The 18,538-nt window shown below is 57.5% G+C and overlaps 4 protein-coding genes across 13 annotated transcripts; all 4 read right to left on the bottom strand.

The window, feature by feature from the left end:
* Positions 1-76: 76 nt before the first annotated feature.
* LOC133145255 (uncharacterized) lies at positions 77-1,275 on the bottom strand. The gene is made up of 5 exons (XM_061268539.1): positions 1,027-1,275; positions 858-923; positions 629-778; positions 456-515; positions 77-313 (listed from the first exon to the last, which is right to left on the bottom strand). The coding sequence occupies exons 1-5, from the start codon at positions 1,273-1,275 to the stop codon at positions 221-223; spliced, it is 618 nt and encodes a 205-aa protein (XP_061124523.1). The 3' UTR covers positions 77-220.
* Positions 1,276-1,402: 127 nt separating this feature from the next.
* On the bottom strand, positions 1,403-5,462 carry mdm1 (Mdm1 nuclear protein). 8 transcript variants are annotated; one of them, XR_009710873.1, is made up of 13 exons: positions 5,089-5,450; positions 4,650-4,792; positions 4,304-4,575; positions 4,009-4,224; positions 3,818-3,924; positions 3,678-3,747; positions 2,890-3,071; positions 2,678-2,790; positions 2,575-2,624; positions 2,387-2,510; positions 2,260-2,316; positions 1,959-2,144; positions 1,403-1,463 (listed from the first exon to the last, which is right to left on the bottom strand). XR_009710873.1 is itself a non-coding variant. In XM_061268526.1 (12 exons), the coding sequence occupies exons 1-12, from the start codon at positions 5,307-5,309 to the stop codon at positions 2,062-2,064; spliced, it is 1,638 nt and encodes a 545-aa protein (XP_061124510.1). In that variant the 5' UTR covers positions 5,310-5,450; the 3' UTR covers positions 1,403-2,061. The 8 variants fall into 8 exon arrangements, 7 of the variants coding, with proteins under 7 accessions (XP_061124510.1, XP_061124516.1, XP_061124511.1 ...); XM_061268526.1 differs by having other exon boundaries at positions 1,403-2,144; XM_061268532.1 differs by having other exon boundaries at positions 1,403-2,144; positions 3,818-3,922; positions 4,092-4,224; positions 4,650-4,725.
* Positions 5,463-6,413: 951 nt separating this feature from the next.
* On the bottom strand, positions 6,414-9,715 carry LOC133145256 (ras-related protein Rap-1b). Of its 3 annotated transcripts, none has more exons than XM_061268542.1 (9): positions 9,558-9,651; positions 8,668-8,815; positions 8,440-8,509; positions 8,283-8,351; positions 8,152-8,208; positions 7,941-8,081; positions 7,727-7,870; positions 7,536-7,631; positions 6,414-7,470 (listed from the first exon to the last, which is right to left on the bottom strand). In XM_061268542.1, exons 3-8 carry the CDS (start codon positions 8,494-8,496, stop codon positions 7,545-7,547), a joined length of 555 nt encoding a protein of 184 aa, XP_061124526.1. In that variant the 5' UTR covers positions 8,497-8,509; positions 8,668-8,815; positions 9,558-9,651; the 3' UTR covers positions 6,414-7,470; positions 7,536-7,544. The 3 variants fall into 3 exon arrangements, with proteins under 3 accessions (XP_061124526.1, XP_061124525.1, XP_061124524.1); XM_061268541.1 differs by having other exon boundaries at positions 8,736-8,815; positions 9,558-9,650; XM_061268540.1 differs by lacking the exon at positions 8,668-8,815 and having other exon boundaries at positions 9,558-9,715.
* Positions 9,716-10,253: 538 nt separating this feature from the next.
* Positions 10,254-17,945, bottom strand: cand1 (cullin-associated and neddylation-dissociated 1). Its single transcript, XM_061268515.1, has 25 exons — positions 17,614-17,945; positions 16,549-16,692; positions 16,229-16,383; positions 16,013-16,136; positions 15,788-15,875; positions 15,546-15,714; positions 15,361-15,466; positions 15,119-15,264; positions 14,902-15,053; positions 14,685-14,825; positions 14,475-14,616; positions 14,195-14,403; positions 13,954-14,122; positions 13,793-13,882; positions 13,560-13,713; positions 13,208-13,445; positions 12,867-13,055; positions 12,651-12,794; positions 12,446-12,581; positions 12,178-12,354; positions 11,970-12,065; positions 11,736-11,905; positions 11,438-11,602; positions 11,255-11,362; positions 10,254-11,163 (listed from the first exon to the last, which is right to left on the bottom strand). The coding sequence occupies exons 1-25, from the start codon at positions 17,679-17,681 to the stop codon at positions 10,939-10,941; spliced, it is 3,705 nt and encodes a 1,234-aa protein (XP_061124499.1). The 5' UTR covers positions 17,682-17,945; the 3' UTR covers positions 10,254-10,938.
* Positions 17,946-18,538: the final 593 nt, after the last annotated feature.

The following is an 18,538-nucleotide window of genomic DNA, read 5'->3' as shown; positions in this document are numbered from 1 at the left end:
TCTCTCTCTCTCTCCCTCGCCCGCGCGCGCGCGCGCACGTAGCACCCCGCCATCTTGGCCAATAAAATATTTCTGTTTGTTGTTGTTGAAAGAAGCAAGTTTATTTGAAATGTCAGTACTGTAACACGTCTCCATGGTAACAACCACATAAATAGCAAGGCCAACGATTAAATAAGCCAATAAATAAAGTAGTCATAGTGGTGGTAGTTGCTTGTGTGCGTCAGCGGGCGGCGCTCACGCAGTTGTCATGTAGATAGGTGAAGAGAATGTTCACCTCGCTCAAGGCCTTTTTCAGGCCACGACTGCTGTCCATCTACAGACGAATGGAAATTCACACCAAGTCATCGGGCGCTCGGAGCCTTCTGCTGCCGAGGACATTTTCGTGCCTCCGCAACTGCACACCAATGACTGAGCGGCTTGTTCTAGTTTCCATTTTCAACGCGTGCACAGCCTACCTGGGCCAGCTTGTCGCGGAACTGCACCACGTGCCGGTGGTCTCGGTAGTGCGGCGCGTTCTGAAAAGGGCACGCAAGAGCTCAAAAAGTCCGAAGAGCACGCACGCACACACAAACACTCAATTTGGCACACACAAACACTCAATTTTCCAAAGTCAAAGCACCCCACTCACGCATCCGTGCTCTTTGAGGTCTTGGCCGGCTCTGCTGAGGTCCGAGTGCAGCTGGTGCATTCTGGGATGCCCGTCGTCGAGGCCGTCGAAGACGTCCTTCAGGTAGACGTCCAGGATGTTGCTGTGCAAGCAGCAGACCACCACGTGCTCCTTGAGAAGAAGGGGGGCGCCGCTCAGGTGAGCTACGGTCGAGCGCTCGCCGCTCGAGGCCTTTCAATTGATCCTTTACCTCCTCGTCCGCCACCGGAACGTTCAGCCTGACGTTCGACTCCTCCTCCGTCTCGGAGCGCTGAGCCTGAAGAACGAACGACAAGACGGAAAGAACACGGCAGGGCCGCAAGGTGTATGTCATATTGGGAGAACCGGGCCGGCGACGACACTCACGTCGTGCCACTTACGTGCAGCGAGACCTCCTCTGCGGCCCGGTACGTGTTTGGACTCCTCAAAACCGGGCTGAGCGGCCGAATGACGGGTCCCGCCTCCCCTCGCCGGACGCAGCCAATCAGGAGCAGCGCCAGCACGCCGAGGAGGCGGAGGGAAACGAGCGCTGCGATGCCGACCGCTTTCATGATGGAGCCAAATATCAAAACCAGAGTTGGCCAAGAGAGGAGCAGGTGATTGATGTGAGCCCAGCGCACACGCCGCATTTTATACACGCAAAGCCTCCGCCCCCCCCACCTGAAAATAGGGCAAGCAAAAAACCCCAACACACGCACACGCGGAGGTCAATGTGTTTAAGGTCACCTGGAGGAAATGAAGTGTCAATCAAAAAAGTGTGATGAGAAACTGTGTTTATTAACCATCTGGACTAGTGACTGGAGCACTTCTTTGTTTCCTGGGAGGGAGGGAGGGAGGGAGGGAGGGAGGGAGGGAGGGAGAGAAAGTGAATGAGAGGGTGTGGAGTATATGCAAGAGTGCCCATACGCATGCTGAACGAGCATGGCGCACGAGTGCGGGAGCTCAGAGTCATCACCATGTTTGCCAAGCATATTTATTGCCACACGTCACTGGCAACTAATGACATTAAAACAACAACGGCGACGTCACAAAAGACACGTTTATGGTAAACCGTTGTACCTAGAAGCGGGAATTTGAATTTGAGCGGAAGTGACGCCCGCAGACGGACAATATTTGATCAGCGGGAGGGAGGCCTCGTCGCGGGACCGACACTTCATCGCCCGATAAAAGGTTCCGAGAGGAAACGAGAAGTTTCCAAGGGCGCCGCGAACGAGAAGAGCAATCCGTGACAATGAAAGAACCAATCACATCAATCGTGTGTGTCAGAAGAATGAAGGAAATAAGAACTCTAGAAAGGATACAAAAGTCGTACAAGAGTGAAGAGCGACGGAGGAGACTGAAATGAACCGATGGGAAGAAGGTGGAGTTAGCGGTCCATCCGTGGCGGCGGCAGCGGCGGCAGCGGCGGCGGCGCCTCAGCTCCTCCCCCAGAATTGGCGCGGCCTGCTCCGCGCTCGCTCCAGCACGGCCGCCGCCAGCGAGCGGCTCCACGCGACGTCTAGGGCCAAAAGAAGGGAGGCCGCCGGCGTTAGGCCCAAGGAGAAAGCAGACGTGGCCGCCGCCAGCGTCCGCTGCCTTCAAATATGCCCCGCAAAGACCAGACGGCGAGTCACCTCGGTCGGGACACAAGGGGCCGGCGGCGTACGAGCGGAACCTCAGACCCAGCTCACCTGCGCACACGCCAGCGCCGCACGGTCAAGAGGTCGTCGGGCCGCTGCTGCAGCCACGGCCGGCGCTCACCGTTGTGTTGGAATTCGGCGTGTCTCAGCAGGCCCCGGATGACGCGCGTCGGGGGCGGGGCCGAGCTCGGCCGGGACGCCGCGGGCCCTTCCGGAGGAAGCTCGGCGTGCGGATCGCCGCGCCTCTGCGCAGGGAGCACGTCGGTCGCTTCATCGTTCGACCGATCGCAGAGTGATCAAATCAATCACCTGAAAAGCGTCTCGTGAAGTGGCCCTGCCCACCAGCATGCCGCCCCCTGCTGGAGACACACGCATCACTTTTGTCCTTTTGTCAAGTGCAGGGTGTGCGTACCGCAGGTGGGTGTGGTCAGATCAAGATGACTTCTGTGAAGCGGCCCGCCGTACTTCTCGGGAGTGGGAAAGCGGCCCGCACCTTTGTCGTCCTCGCCGTCTTCACGGGGGCGGCTGCGGAGGGAGGGAGGGAGGTAGGGAGGGAGAGAAAGGGACACAAGTGCAGGCGGGATGACGAGCGGCGCAGACGGCAGCCAGCGGCCGGCGCCTCACCTGGCCGAGTCCTGAGCCTCAGCGCGGGGCACCGAGGCGGGCCGGCGGGCCCCGCCGCCGCCGCCGTCGGGCTCCCACAAAATGTTGTGCTGGGACTTGAGCTGGCTCAGGTGCTGCCGGGAGAAGTTGGTCCCCCACGCCCGCCGCCGGTACCACCGGGCCTTCTCCCTCAACAGCATCACCTGCACACAACACGGCTTCAACTTCAGAGGGTGCGGCACACCAACACACCTGCCGGACAAATGCAGGGACACTTGTAACAGGTATGCACACATGCACGCACGCAGGCAGGCAGGCAGGCAGGCGCGCGTCAGTGGCAGCGTGCGGCGGCTGTGACCCAAATGGAGGAAAGGCGCTTCTCAGAAGTGAGTCAGCGCTTTGAAGGCTCCCAAAGCGTTCTGGTAAAAGCCTAGCGTGACCGCGGTGACCCTGATGCAAAGGCGCACGGCAACAGGAAGGCAACCCACATGACTCGCTGGCTTTGAGGGAGAAGACTTTCTATTAGGTACACCTGAGCAACCGACCTCGTTGCTGCGTGCGCCTTGGGAATGCAGCCATGCTTGTTTCCTTTTTCGAAGTGCTCCACAAATACAATTCGGTCGAGTTGCATGTTTGTTTGCGTGTGTGTGCGTTGCATTGTGTGTATGTGCGCCGTTTCCCCGAAATGAACTGCGGTGGTTGGCTGGCTTCCGCACGCGCTACTTCTCGTGTTCTTGAGCTGACTCATCAAGTCACACAAGGTGAGCTTAGCAAAGTGCTTTAGCTAAGATGCTTGGCTTTGGGGTCACCTGAGGGCTCTCGCCTGTGTCTCCACATTGGGGAAAAGGAAAGTTGGCTTCATATTCCGTCAGCAGGTTCCTGTCACGCACACACACGCGCGTCAAGTTGTCAAGGCCAACTATATTAGCCTAAAAAGACGCAGGCACACCTGTGTTGTCGCTGAAGCTGCGGCGGGGCTGTGGCTTCGCTTTGGCTGGCGGGGCCAGCATGCTGTGGGTGGGGCATCATTTCCGACTCCTTTCTCATCCTCTGACTCTTCCGATCACACAACAGCAACGAAATCATCATGGATGGTCGTCCTTGTCATCCGCCGTGCCTTGTACGTGCGTGCGTGCTTACGCCGCGCGTGTCGGAGAGCGGAACTCTCTGCCGGCTTTCCAGATGCTTGCGCAGGCGGGGGGGGCCACGAGGCGGAGACGCACCTCGGAAGTTGCGGCGGTACTCGCTTTCCGAGGAGAGGGGACGGCTCTGCGGTTCCGTCACTTGTGCTTTTGTTTCCATGGCAACGGGCCGCCATCGAAAGGAGGAGGCCTCTCTTCCGCAGGGGCGCAGCATCTAAGGGCAAAAAGGGCATCACGTGACCAGCGCAAGCTGCGTGGCGTGTGGCGCACGCGGTGTGGTGCCGGCCGGCCACCTGTTGTGCCGTCAGCAGGGGAGAAGCAGCGTCGTCGGCGATGCCGCTCGCCGACTCGTGGAGGCGCTCTGCTTTCTCGGCGCGGGAATGTGCGCGTCCCGCCACCGGTTGGGGTCTTTGACGCAGCGGAGGATCTGAGCCGGCGGAACCCGGCGTACCTTTGCGGTTGTTTTCCTTGTTTCGCGCTGTGACGACGGACGCGCTGTTGGCCCGTGCGCCGGCGGCAGGAGCGCATCTCCTCTCGTCACCGAGCCGCCCTTCCCTGCTCCCGGCTGATTAGACAGACAGACAAAAGAAAAGAAAAGATAGATCAAAACAGCCATTTTCTCAGCCATCTGGTGCTTACCTTTGCCATGGGCCAATGCGTCGCCTGGCTGAGGAGAAACGCTCCGAGAACGTCCGTAACTCCTCCTGTATTCACTCTGACAAATGACGGGGAAACGAGTGATTGGTCGCCAGGTAACTGTCCTCAAACAACTGACTGGTCGCCTGACGGGAGAGCTCATTTATAGACAAACAATGGACTCGTTGCCCGTCATTGCCGAAAGTAGTGCGATCCGTGACGTCACTACTAATTGACGGAACAGGAGTACGAGCAGCTAGCTGCCAATCATCTCTAAAAACGGTTGACAACGGTGACGTCACTACTAATTGACGGAGCAGAAGTACGAGTAGCAGCTGCCAATCATCTCTAAAAACACATTTTTGGCAGGCTTCGTCACTTGCGATGGATGGCGCTCATTGGCTGGTTAGCGCAGTCAGGCTAACAGCAAAGCTCATCTTACCGTGAGCGACATGACGTTTCCGGGCGGGAAGAGAACGAGACGGCGGGCACCTGGGCAACGACAAGTGAGTGGTTCTTCGACGCGTCGGGGGGGGCGGACGAAAAGAAACAACGAGCAAGAATGAAGGCGACAAGTCCGCCCCGGCCGGGCCCGGTCCTGAGGGCTAACATCGAGCGCAACAAAACGCCGCTGTTGCCATGGCAGCAGAGCAACACGCGCATGCGCAAAGACTCTTCTTCTTTGTCTGTTTCACGGCGGTTGGCCAGCAAATTCCAAATTCATTACCGCCGCCTTCCGAAATGGAGCGTGAGTGCCACGACGTTTCCTCTCCAACGAACGCGTGCGTGCGTGCGTGCACGTCGCCTCCTCCTCCTTCTGTGTCTGTGTGTTGACTACACATCTAGGTTGAACTTTGACCGCACTCACTTTCCACGTTTATGTACTATATCCATGTTGCCGACCGACCGACCGAGGATACAGAATAACCTGTACTATATCGAAGAGATGTACGCCATCCACGGCTGTAATGCAACACAGTTCTGCATCAACTGCTTATGTGCTAAACGTGTACACGGGAGAGTCACAATGTCAGCTTCCTGTTAGAAAATGGCACCACTTTTATTCATTTAAGGCTTTTGAAGTTTTGACTCGACATTTGGCTGCACCCCCCCCCCCCCCCCCCCCCCAACAACACAACAACAACAACGTAAGCAACCCAACCGAAAGCAAAAGATTGCTCAACATCGGCAATGTGCATGCAGGCAGGAAACAAAACCAACAAAAGTGCATTCACGTTTGCTTTAGCCTATCTTAGCCGACTCCATGACGGCTTCCTGGCCGTGAGGAGGGGGCTACGGTGTCCCTCCACTCACGTTAACTATGCTTGACGGGCCTCGGTGGCGCTCCCTCGTGGCCACGCGAAGGGAGGGTGGCGTCAACATGCTGATACTGCGCCACCTGGAGGTCAGGCGGACAAATGCTTCCATGCGGCATGACCATCACGCAAGCAAGCACTCAACCTTGGCACAAAACTGCTATAAAGACAAAAACCGCACACGCAAATACACAAAAACACATCAGCAAACATGCACACAAGCACAGCACGCAAACATAAGCTCGATACAAAACTTTCATACATTTGACACACGGACACGATGGCCACATCCAAACACAGGGTCTCCAGACACATGCGCACACGAGCCCACAGACCCAGCATCTACAAGCACACAACCGTCACTTGATCTCCACGCACACAACAAGCAGCGCTAAAAACACACAACCTCCACATGCAAACATACACTGGCTCCGCACACAAACGCACACAATTGAAGACTTGAAAGGCTTTTAGTGGCTTGGACAATCTCCACCGAGGTTAAGCGGCCAACATGAAAGACACAAAAGGCCGAGCGTAAAAGCAGCGCAACAATAGCACATCCTCATCAACACAAAGTGTTCCTCTCTTTCTCTCTCTCTTGTGTGTGCATACCTAATGTCCATAAACATGTCATGACATGTACATAATACAATCTGGACTACACGGAGAGTAGTGGACCAGTGTGAGTGTGCCGTCCAAAGGCAACTTGGCCGCCACAGGCAGCAGCGGCGGCGGCGGCAGCAGATCTGGGCCCCGACTCACCGCTAAGGGCTAATGGCACAATGCCACACATGAGCTAAACCACTAATGGCCAAAATAATCCAAATATGGCAAAAGTAACAGTTTGGTAACATCGTCAAGTGTGGCACTCCTGGTCGTTGATAAGCAGGGGGGGGCGCTAATGGCTAACAGAACCCCAGGCAGCAAAGCTGAGCGCTAAAAGTAGAAAAACAACTGTAACGCCACTAACGGCCACATCCGTGTCACTAACATTGCTGGCATTATTAGTTGTGAATTAAAAGGCGGAGCTTAAAACATGTCGCAAACCGAGCCGCTGAGGTGGATGTTTGAGCCAATCCCAAGAACTGCTGCTGCATCGCCACACCCCTCCCCCAAAGAGAGACAGAAAAAAAGAATCACACAATGAGAAAAACAATCAAAGTTTCTCAAATGTCCGGAGCCACACACACGCACGCACACACACACACACACACACACGGTCGGCCATGTCGCCAGTGACATCATCACGTTGCGCCTCTGGTCTGAAAGAAAATCGAGAGGCAGAGCGCACGATGGGAAAACATCCTGGCGGCCCATCATCGGCGTCATCATCATGGCAGTCTTTTGATGTTTGGTTTCCGAGGCAACAGAGAAGGGGGACAAGGAAGCGTGGCACGTGTGCTTGGCGCGGCGACACACTTCCAACTTGATGATGATGATGTAGATGGGGACAGAGGGAAGATGTCCTCCCATTGGTTGCTCACTTGATGTTGGCCGGACGAGCGCAACTGCAAACGTGATGCAGTGAGTGAGTGAGTGAGCGAGTGAGTGAGGCAGTGATAGCAACATGTACCTGCAGTCATTAGAGGAGCTGACAAGTGGACTTTTTGCGAGTTCTGCCGGGAACTGGACTCTTCCTGTTGATCTGTCTCACCAGATCATAGAAAATCTGCACACACACACACACACACACACACAAACACACGTTATAATGATGCAAACTGTGGAATGCGCACGCATGCACGTGCGCGCGCACGCACGCACCTCGTTGACGTTGATCTTGCTTTTGGCGGACGTTTCGAGGAAGGCGCAGGAATTCCACTGGCGAGCGAGGCCCACGCCCGACTCTTTGGCCACCACGCGCTCCACCTCCAGGTCGCACTTGTTGCCCACCAGGATCATGGGAACCTGAAGCCACGGGGCGGCAAAAGTGACATTTTGACAGGCAACATCTGAGGCGAGCCGGCGCGCCGCCTACGTCGTCCGTGTCCTTGACGCGCAGGATTTGCTCTCGGAGGTCCTGAAGGTCATTGAAGGTGGACTGGGCCGTGATGGAGTAAACCAGAGCGAAGCCTTGACCGTTCTTCATGTAGAGGTCACGCATGGCCGTGAACTGCTCCTGAAACGCGCACACGCGTGTCGTGTCAATCCCTCGTTCCCAAGGCGACAAGGTCAAAAAACAATCTTACTGTGCCTGCCGTGTCCAAGATCTCCAACATACACTGCTGGCAATCCACCTCCACTTGCTGCACACACATTTGAGGGAGAGCAGAAGTGTGTTGTTGCAGCAGCGCGACAGTGGTACGTTCACTGCTCTCACCTTCCTGTAGGAATCCTCTATCGTGGGGTCATACTTCTCCACAAAGATCCCCTGAACAAACTGGACTGTCTGCACACGGACAAAATGACGTGGAAGAAGGAAGTCGGGCAACGGGGAGAAAAGAAGGCTTCTTCTGTGCGAAACAAAACGTTCTTACCAGAGCAGACTTGCCAACGCCACCAGATCCTAAGACCACCAACTTGTATTCACGCATCTTGAGCTAATCTCTGCACACAAACACACAATTATGTTAATAAGCGGCTCACCTCGGTCACACGGCGGCCGATGATGATGATGTCAAACGTGCTTATGTTTGCAGGTGTGCGTGCCGTGCCGTATCTGCGTGCGTGCCAGTCAGAGTGTGTGTGTGTGTGTGTGTGCATACCAATCATGCCCAGTGTTGCGTTTGCTGTAACAAGACGCAACATGACGATACAAACACAAAACACGCACACTTAAATGGGGGTTGCCACGGTGATGCGTGAGTGTCTACGTGATGACGAGACTTGCGTGGATGACGATGATGTGTAGTGCTGAGGAAGATGAAACATCGCAAGTTGGTCAAGTTGTGACACGCTGCGTAGTGTTGACAAACGCTAATGTAGGTTCGAGTGCAGTAGAAATCTTTGGACCCTCCGTGCCTCACAAAAAGAGAGGAAAAGGGGCAACATCGACATTTCTCCTGCGGCCTCTGAAGGCATCATGGCAGTCAAGTTGTTGAACGCACCCCGTCACACGCACGCGCGCACACACGCACGCACAACTAGGTGGGGTCTGTCAATAGTCATAGAACGCGGGTTGTTGTGTGCGTGTGATTGTCAAAGCGAGGGGCTCAACCCGATTGGACCTCGACAGTCAGCCAGACACAAGTTGTGTCTAGTTCGTGTCTTTCCGGGGCCGCCCCACGAGCTCTCGGTCAGGCCCTTGCTGTAGGCGTGGAGACGAGCGAGAGGCCGCCGGGCGCTTCGCCATCAAGTCAAGAAAAGCCCAAGCGGGGCGACAACCTGGCTGCCCCTCCGCTTGCCCCTCCGCTCGTCCGTCCGTCTGTCTGTCTGTCCGGCTGTCTGTCTATCTTTCGCGACTCGCTTCCGCAAAGCTTCCGCAGCCCGCCTCGGCCTGTCCCCCACTATCCACCCCGGTAACCCCCTCTTGAGCCCGGCCCGGCTGGCTGTCACAAGCGGTCGCGGCGCGTCGAGTCTCGAGTGCAAAAGCAGACGACCCCCCAAAAAGTCCAAGACGGGAACGAGAGGGAAAAAGCGAGCAAGAAAGCCTCACCGTCATCCAGCCGTCGGCAGCTCCTGGCTCTCTTTCGCTCTCTCTCCCCTGTGCTCTGTGAACGTCGCTCGACCACGAGCCGCTCCCTCCTTCAGAAGACGTCAAGTCAATGTCGAGAAGACATACGCGGATGTCCGCTTTTGAATTTCAAAATAAGTGGCGTACCGGAAAAGACGTCACCTCTACTGAATAAAGTCCGTTTGTCGGCGAGACAAGCTTTTGTATTATTTCGAAGCTTTTCAACGGAATCCATTTGCTATATGGACGCTATGAGGCTAATCTTATAGTACACTTCAAAGTAGACACGTCACGTTTTAAATAATAGCATAGACCGCAGTCACACACGTACACAAGCAGTGATGTCACGTCACACTTTTTTCACGTCACACATCACACACGGCATGCCACACCCAAACAGGAAGGAGTCAGCAGAATAGCCACTTCCTTCCCTCCCTCCCACACTTTCCGTTTATGAATGACTGCTGAGAAACGAGCAAGTCAGTGGAAACGCATCGAAAAGAAACTCATTCCACTGAGGATTTTGTAAATAAGGATCAGATGGCGCACTTTTGAAGTTGACTGTTCAAACCTCGGCTCGGCCCGGCTTTCAAAATCTGGGACCTGACCCAGGCCGCGGGATCTCAAAGCGGGTCGGCACGCTGCCCGCGATCCAAATACGACGCGCGGACGAGTGTGAAGGCAGGCAGAAATGAACCTTTAATTCTTCCTTTTGGGCAAAAAAAACAACAACTGACCGGTTCTAACATGACAGAACCGGTCGCAAACGTTCTCGTGGTGACAACAAGCGACCCTGCGAACACGCTGCACCTTTAACATCCTCTCTTTCTTCTTCAGGAGGCGGCAAGTTGGTGTGAAGGAGGGAGGGGGGGTCGTGGAGTGGCCGAACGGTCCAAAAAGGAGAACAATGCCATCCCATGAGGAGAAAAACAACTAAGCCACAAAGCTAGTAAACTCCCAACAGCTAGGCAGGCAGTGTCACTTGAACAGTTCCTAACGCAACGGCGACCGATCGTGTCACGGTACACGTTGTCCTCTTGGCAAACAAACGAGAGAGAGAGAGAAGGAAAAAAAAAAAAAAGCCACGATGAAAAAAAACGGGAGGAGCTTCCAATCCTGCCGATGAACATGTTTTGTTTTGTCCGTGTGGCCGCACGACTTTTCCAAGCGTTGATTTCAGTGCGATGCATCATGGGAACGACCGATCACGAGGAGGGTGTGTAACTACGTGTGTGTGTGTGTGTGTGTGTGCGTGTTGTCAAGGGAACATGCCAAGAGGTTGTCGTTCCGGCAGCAGGGTGCCCCGTCGCATGGTGCGTATGTCCATCCATCCATCCGTCCACACGAGGTTGGGCGGGTTGGCCTAGCTGGTGTCCATGGACTCCATGTTGGCCGAGCTGGAATCCCTCTGGATGGAGTCAAAGATGGCCGCCAGCTCCTGATTGGACGAGATCTGCGACTGGAACTCTGACATGAGCGGCGACTTCTCTGCCTCGGGGATGGTCAGCAGAGCGACGACCGCTCGCATTGCCGAACGCTTCAGCTCGTCCTGCTTCTCAAACTCCTGCTTCACCGAGTTGGCCTTCACCTGAAATGCACGCATGCTCCTGGCTTTGCTACAAGTTTGGGGACGTGGGCATTGGGCCCCACCTGCAGGCAACCTTAGGTGCTGCAAGTACCTTGGTGGTGCAGGTGGCCCTGAGAGGCTCCACCAGTCGGTCCAACCTCTGCAGGACGGCGCTGGGACAGAGCGAGGACAGGCGGGCCAGCATGAGGAAGGTCAGCATCTGCCAGGGCCGTGGAGAAGAGAAGGAGGGCACGTTAGGGACGACAAACGGCGGCTGCCGGCAAGCGGTTGCCACCTTGATGTCGTAGTGGTCCTTGAGGCCGTCCTCCACGTGGTTGAGGAAGGTGAAGATGTCGATGCGGTCCAGGCAGCTGTCCAGCAGCGTGTACATGCACTCGAAGGCCGCCTTGCGAAGGTCCAGCCCGTCGTCCACCGTGTGCTTGAACGGGCCCATCTCCACCTGCGCGCCAATTCAAAATCACATGTCCCCAAACTCCAGATTTCTGGCCGTTCTCCTCGGCCAACGAAACGCAATTTGGGCTGGCGGCGAGTGAAAACGGCAGCCGGTCAACGGGGCGGCGGACGCCTTTTACCTCGCGAATGAGCTCCTTGCGCACTTTGGTCTCGTTGTAGAGCCGCGGCAGGACCGAGTCCAGAAGCTCTCGGATGAGGCTGGGCTTGTTGTGGGCCGCCGAGTTGAAGGTCACCAAGGCCACGCGCCGCACGTTCAGGTCGGGGTCCTCCAGCGTCTTCAGGAAGTCACCTGACGCGCACAAAGGCGTCACCACACGCTGGCGCGCCGCCCGCTCGTAACCGCGGCGACCCACCTATGCAGTTCTTCAGCAGCGGGTCGATGGGCTGCGGCTGGTCCGAGATGGTGAATTTGACGGCCGTCACCACCGAGCTTCGGGCGTACGACGAGCCTGCGGGCGGGCGAACGCCGGTGAGACTTGCGCGCGGGCGCCCGGCACGGCCGCCGGAACCGCGACGCTTCCCAGGGCACTGCCCGGCCCGGCCGGCGCCCGGCAGCCTTACCCGAGAGCAGGTAGCCTTTGAGGCGCGGCAGCAGCGTTTCAGGGTTGATGAGGGCGAGTTTGCCCAAGCACTCGGCCACCACGTTGCGTGTTCCTTCCTCCTGACACTCGCAGTGCTTGAGCAGCAACGTCCACACCGACTCCACGTACGGCTTCAAGCCCGACACAGACGCCGAACCTGAAGGCAGCGCCCCGTTAACACGCAGGCGGGGCGGGGCTAGGCCGGGCGCCACACCGCGCCAGCCAGCCAGCAGGCGACGCGCACTCACTGATGATCTCCTTGAGCGAGTGCAGCAGCAAGTACTGCCGCTTGGACGAGGAGATCTCCTGCAGGACGAAGGGCAGATATTCCGGAAGGTTCCCCACGGCGATGCTGCCCAGCGCGTACGAGGCCGCCGACTTGACCTGAGACGCGGCGCCACAGAGGCGGTTAGCGCTCAAAGGTCAAATGTGTCAATTTGGAGAGGACGTCACCTCCTCGCTGGAAGACGAGAAGGCGTCCAGGATGACGGTCTTGAGCTCCGGTTGGCCGCTCAGGTCCACGTGGTGGCCCACCTCGCCCAAGGAGAGGAGCGCCAGCAGCCGGATGGAGTCGGTCGAGCGGCTGTTTTTCACATCCTGGTCGGTGGCGATGACACTCATGAGCGCTCGCCAGCGGTCGCGCCAGCGGTCGCGGCGGTGCTCGCCCACCTGTATGAACTGGCCGACCACGGCCGGGCCCTCGGCCGGCCGCGCCCTGGTGAGCGCCGCCACGCATTTGGCGATGGAGCAGTAGGCTTGCTTGTGAGGCAGCGCCGCGCTCTGAGAGTAAACCGGACCCGTCAGCATCCGCAGCAGGTCCATGTAGCCGAGGCCGGCCGTGTCCGTCGACACCAGGGCCTGCGTACGGGCGGGCGAGCGAGCAAAGGGGGCTTTTAGCTGCAAAGTTGCGCTTTGACGCCAAAGCGTTGCGCTCATTTGGGCTCGTTTGTCTAAAAGGCCGCTTGGCTCAAATCTTTCGTATTCGCGTTGCCTTGCGACGGACGGCGCACCTGGTAAAAGTCCAACATGGCAGCGAGGGCGCCGCCTTGTAGCAGCGGCGACCTGACCAGCGCGATGAGCTGCGCCAGGATGTTGCCGCCGCTCAGCCGGCCCAGCAGCGACGGGTGCGTCGCGGCCAGCGTGGACAGGAAGCTCAGCGCCATCTGCGACACGTGCATGTCGCTCTCCGAGATCAGCGGCGGGAGCTCGGCCAACACCGCGTCCACCATGGCCGGCGTCACCGCCGAGCTGAGCGCCACGACAAAGAGCCCAGATGTTAGCGCCGCCAGACTTTTCTCATGGGCGGGAATTTCAGGGCAGACGTCAGCTTGGTGGAAGCCCCGCCTTCCGTCGAGGCGCTACCTGTAGTTCCTGAGCAGGATGTCGAGCGCGGCGAGCGTGCAGAGCTTGAGCGCTCGCTGGTTCTTGCGCAGGAAGGAGGCCAGGATGGGGACGGCGTCGGGCAGGACGGGCCGCAAGTCGATTTTCAGCGGGGAGCCGGCGATCAGGGTCAAAGCTTGATTTCCACAACAGACAAGTCATTGGGTGTTAAAAATAAAATCCTCCTCCCACATTTGAATCGACCCCCCCCCGACCTTTAACTGTGGTGAGGCGGGTGATCTCATTCTTCAGACGTTCCAAAAAGATCAAGAGCGTTCCGTGGAGTTCAGAGGGGAGGTGGTCGCCTAGGAGACAGGGAGGAAGCGGTCGGTCGGTCGCACAGAGCATGCGTGGAGACGGCGGCGGCCCGGTTTACCTAGGTTACAGATGATCTGCCCCATGCAGGAAATGGCGCGCTCTTTGACTTCCTGGTCGATGTCGGCGGCCTTGAGGCGTCTGATCGTACAGCCAAACAGGTCGTCGATGTAGGGGGAGGGGTCAAAGCTGTCCGAGCCTTCCGACTGGCCGTCGAGGGGTCGGATGACCTGCGGGCGACGGCGCGGGTGAGGGGGGGGGCGGGCCAAACGGAGGCGGGCAAGCGAGCGAGCGGCATTCACCTTGACCAGCTGCTGCGTGACCAGCAGCGCCTCCGAGGTGATCTTGTAGAAGGGGTCCCCCACGCACGCCACCACGGGGGGCACCAGTGCAGGCACGTGCGTGTGGAAGGCGCGGGCCGGGTGCGCCACCATGATGACGTGGAGGCACGCCAGCGCATCAATCTTCAAGTTGGAGCTGCTCGACTTGTCGTTGAGGGAGAAGATGATCCCTGAAAGGCGGCGGCGGCGGCGGCGGGCGTCAGAGCGGCTGCGGCCGAGACCAGACGGCGAGCGTGGCTACCTGGTATGAGCACGGGGATGTGCTGCGTCAGCGCTCCCGGCAGCACGTTGACCAGCTCCGTCAGCATGTTGAAGCAACACTGGCGCGTCTTCACGCTCTTCTCCTTCAGCTGCTTGTGCAGGGCCTTCACGATCATGGCCACCTGGAGATGACGACACACCGATGACCAAGGAAATTGGCCCTCCAAAGGAAAAAGCCATTTGAGGTCACCTGACTCTGCAGCATGGTGAGGGGCGTGTCCCCCTGCTCCATGGCGTCCGGGTCGGTCAGCCAGCTCTGAGCGGGCCGCGTTTGCTTGAGCAGGGACAGGTAGGCGTGGAACACGTCTGCCTTCACGTTCTCCTCCCTCTCCTGGAGCGGGGCGCACGCAGGTTAGAAGGCGGGGCCGGGCCGGGACAGAGCGGAGCGGGCCGGCCGGAGTACCCACCTTGAAGCGACAGACGAGCGCGGGGGACACAGAGCGGTAGAACTCTGGTAGCATCTCGTGGCGCGTAGAGACCACGGCGTCCAGGCATTTGGCCGCCGCCCGCCGAACCTTCCAGCTCATGTCGTCGTCGTCGCTGTACTCGTCGTCGCTGCCTAGAGGTGGGCAAAGCGGCACTGAGTTGGACGTTGCGCAAAAGGCCGCTCGCCGCGGGGGGCACCTTGGTAATCTTCGTCGTTCTGCTCGGCGTCCATGGCGTTGTCGTCCTCGTCCTCGTCGTCAAAGTTGTAGTTGGGGTCGTAGGTCAGGTAGCGCAGGCAGATGGAGATGACGGTGGGCACGTGGGCGTACACCTCTTTGGGACACCTGAGCAAAGCGCACGCAGGCACGCACGCTCACTATGTTCCTCCCGCTTGCGTTTGAACGCCAAGCGCTTGCTCTCGTGATAATATGTCACGCCACCTCCTGACGAAGGACTCGAAGGCCTGGATGCAGTACTCGCGCAGCTCGTCGTCGTCCACGTTGCAGAACTTGACCACCAGCGGGATGATCTTCTCCAGGTACTCTCCTGAGGGGGGGGGGGACAAAAGCACAGGTGAACGAAGCGGAGGCGGCGGCCTGCGCCGGTGCGGGCGGGCGGGGCTGACCGATGCGGTGTCCGGCCTGCCTGCTGATGGCGGCTGTGCACTGGATGTAGGTCCTGGTGGTGGACATGTTGTCATTGCGCCCCAACTCGCTCAGCAGGTGCTCGATAAGGTCGATGAAGACCAGGTTGCCGCACGACATGACCAGGTGGCCCAGCGCCATGATGGTCCGCTGTGGGGGGGGGACAGGCAGGGGAGGGGGGTTCAGCGCGTCGGCGGCGCCAGGAGCGGACGCGGCACCTTACCTTGCGGACGGCCAGCCTGGGCGAGGTGAGCTGAGGCAGCAGGCAACTGAGGATGGACGGATGGAAGTTGACCAGTAGCCCCCCCTGTCTGAAAGGCAGCGCAATGACGCAGGCAGGCTTGGCAAAAACAGAGGCAGCCGGCTGGGGATGCCCACTAAAATGCTTTCGACAAAGCCACAGTGGAGGCGAGCGGCGAGCGGCTTGGCTTTCCCGATTCTCTCCTACCTGCACAGCATGTCGGCCATGATGTCCAGCGCCTCCAGCTGCACGGACACGTCCTCCTGCTTGGCGATGGCGCTGGTCAGTCGGCCCGTGATCTTCTTGCACACGCTGGCGGCCAGGGCCGAGCCTGCGGGGGACGGAGGGAGGGAGGGAGGACGGGCGGACCGACCGGCGTCAACCGTGTGGCAAACACCATGGCGGCGGTGGCGGCGGACTCACCGCTGGACGCAGGGGGTAGCTCCCCGATGACAGTCTTGAGTCCGATGGAGGAGATGTCTCGCAGCTGCTCTTTGTCGGACAGCATGTTGGTGCACAGCGTGTCCACGATGGTCTCCACCTGGTACTCTTTCACCTTGCTCACCAGCGGGCCCAGGCTGCCGCCAAACACGCGAGGGGCAGAGAACGGAATGCGACGGTGAAAAGGCCAAAGCCCCGGCCGCCGGTGTGAAACGCCCAGGAACGGCCACGTGAAGCCCAGGAACGGCCACGTGAAGCCCAGGGCATCTTAGCGGCGCCATGATGAATCAGTTTTGCTTTACCATTTAACAGCCAAGTTCTGGACTTCCCCGTTCTTGTCCTCCAGCAGCTTGAGAATCATCCTCACCACCTTCCTCTCGCTGTCGTCGTCCAGTTTGATGGAATCTTTCTGCAGTTCTGTCATCAGGTCGTTTGTGGCCATAAACCTGCAAAGCGGCGCCGTCCGTCCGTCGCAGAGCGAGCGAGCGCATCATTAGGGAGCCATTCCAGTCTCAAGGCCGGCCGACATTTGCAAGCGTGCCATGATTTAGGGGTCGAATTGGAGACCGGTGCAATTATTGCTTGTTTTAGGAGCAGATTTGTCAGAGTGTCAACTGCATTTTTCTCCGTTGGTTGTCATTTGTGAATACAGCCGAGTGTATGTACATTTGTCTTTTTTTTTTTTATCACGAGTTTGGGATTGGTTTGAAACGGGCTAGGTGTGTGTCGCTGCAACGTTCAAATCACGTTTGAGCCTCCTCCCCACTAGTTCATTCGCCAAGAATTGTGGAAGGTAGCGTTGAATATGATTGACAGGCCTCACCGATGGCGTTCCCACGGATTTGAGGTGACGTCACCACGTGAATACACCTTATTTGGAATATGTGATAGTTATCACGTTTGTTTTGACTTAGCTCGATAAAATAAGCCACGCGTGCGCGCGCACGCAGGCAGGCAGGAGCGCGCTATCGTGTAGCTGCTACCCTGTTAGCGTGCTAGCATGACACAAGTTGCGCTGAATGGGCGATGACGCTAACTGCTAACTAGCTATTGGCTAACTAGCCCCACTTGTGTGTGTGCGCGAGAAGTCGTTAGCGTCAACGCACACTGTTGCGTTGTCACGACCCCCCCGTGGCCGTGGCCCCGTTAAGCACTCCAAGCAGACACAAACGAGCTATTCGGGTCATGAAATGTCATTCTTCCCAGGCCGCGTCTTTGCGTGTGGGCCACCTGGCGACGATCAGACAGGTGGCATGCCAAGGTGCTAAAAGGCCTGCTAGGCAGCCTTCGCCTCTCTTACGCTTTTCTTTTTGACGCGCGCATGTAATTCAACGTAGACGAGCGCGGCGAGCGAAGAGACGTTTTACCTGAAGTCTTTGTCGCTGGAGGTCATTTTCTCCAGCAGGTTGGAGATGTGATATGAAGCGCTCGCCATGTCGTTAGCTGTTAGCCTAGCTGCTAGCGCGGTGCTCGCTCCCCAGTGAGAGTGTACGCCTGTAGCGGTTGCGAGCAATTTTTCTTTTTTTTTGGGTACTCCGATGATGGGGTTGGCTGCTGCAGCTGCTACTGCTGCTGGCGGCCTGCTCGGTCGACTCTTGTGTTTCCGTTGGTGTTGGCGCTACGGCGGCGCACGGCTGACCATGGGAGCTTTGCCGATGTTTCGATGCAGCTCCCGTTCTCGCTGCAGAGGGGCGGGGTTAGCCCGACTGGATGGATGCTGCCGGCCGGCCGGGGTCAAAGGGGACATACGCATAAGCACCACAGCCTTGTTGGACAGAAGAAAAATACTAAGTGACAACCATTAGGCTGCTTTATAGGTTTTGGGATTGAGAAAATCCCAAATCCATGACTTTGTTGCCGAAAACAAATTGAGGAGGTCTTAAATGTCATTATAACTGCCATAACTAACCCGAATATGTGCAGGAGTAGACCCCCTCGTAGTTTGTAATCTACACATTCATTCATTATGTTGACTGATCTGAGGAAGCTTCCGCAGAACTTTCGGACCATTTGCAACGAGCGTGGTGCGGTAGGGAGGGAGACAGAAAGCAAGGCTGCGGTGTTGCCATTGGCATGGGCGGGCGTACGTTTATATATTCATTATATCAGTTATATATTCATATTTCAGTAGACGACGCAGTGGTAGCATTCATTTAAAAACGATTTGAAATGGCTTATTCTATGAGAGGTTCCGAGATGTGTTCGGAGCTATGACAACGGCGCCCAACCAGCTCAGTGGGCCAGTGGTAGAGTGTCCGCCCCGAGACTGGAAGGTTGGGGGTTCAAACCCCG

Source organism: Syngnathus typhle, linkage group LG21, assembly GCF_033458585.1.
Source record: "Syngnathus typhle isolate RoL2023-S1 ecotype Sweden linkage group LG21, RoL_Styp_1.0, whole genome shotgun sequence".
NCBI classification, from domain to species: Eukaryota; Metazoa; Chordata; class Actinopteri; order Syngnathiformes; family Syngnathidae; genus Syngnathus; species Syngnathus typhle.
Note: the sequence above shows the minus strand (reverse complement) of the source record. Positions and strands in the feature narration are given on the sequence as shown.

Excerpts from the sequence above, each read along its gene's own strand:
- LOC133145255 (XM_061268539.1), bottom strand. The coding sequence starts at position 1,275 with ATGCGGCGTGTGCGCTGGGCTCACATCAATCACCTGCTCCTCTCTTGG. Across the intron at positions 779-857 it reads TTCCGGTGGCGGACGAGGAG|GAGCACGTGGTGGTCTGCTG; the intron begins GTAAAGGATCAA and ends CTTCTTCTCAAG. Across the intron at positions 314-455 it reads TCCGCGACAAGCTGGCCCAG|ATGGACAGCAGTCGTGGCCT; the intron begins GTAGGCTGTGCA and ends ATTCGTCTGTAG.
- mdm1 (XM_061268526.1), bottom strand. The coding sequence starts at position 5,309 with ATGCGCGTGTTGCTCTGCTGCCATGGCAACAGCGGCGTTTTGTTGCGC. Across the intron at positions 3,748-3,817 it reads CAGCTTCAGCGACAACACAG|GAACCTGCTGACGGAATATG; the intron begins GTGTGCCTGCGT and ends TGTGCGTGACAG. Across the intron at positions 2,145-2,259 it reads CCCCTTGTGTCCCGACCGAG|ACGTCGCGTGGAGCCGCTCG; the intron begins GTGACTCGCCGT and ends TTTTGGCCCTAG.
- LOC133145256 (XM_061268540.1), bottom strand. The coding sequence starts at position 8,496 with ATGCGTGAATACAAGTTGGTGGTCTTAGGATCTGGTGGCGTTGGCAAG. Across the intron at positions 8,352-8,439 it reads GCGTTGGCAAGTCTGCTCTG|ACAGTCCAGTTTGTTCAGGG; the intron begins GTAAGAACGTTT and ends GTCCGTGTGCAG. Across the intron at positions 8,082-8,151 it reads TCTTGGACACGGCAGGCACA|GAGCAGTTCACGGCCATGCG; the intron begins GTAAGATTGTTT and ends TGCGCGTTTCAG.
- cand1 (XM_061268515.1), bottom strand. The coding sequence starts at position 17,681 with ATGGCGAGCGCTTCATATCACATCTCCAACCTGCTGGAGAAAATGACC. Across the intron at positions 14,617-14,684 it reads TCACCATGCTGCAGAGTCAG|GTGGCCATGATCGTGAAGGC; the intron begins GTGACCTCAAAT and ends CGTCATCTCCAG. Across the intron at positions 12,355-12,445 it reads CTCGCTCAAGGAGATCATCA|GTTCGGCGTCTGTGTCGGGC; the intron begins GTGAGTGCGCGT and ends CGCTGCCTTCAG.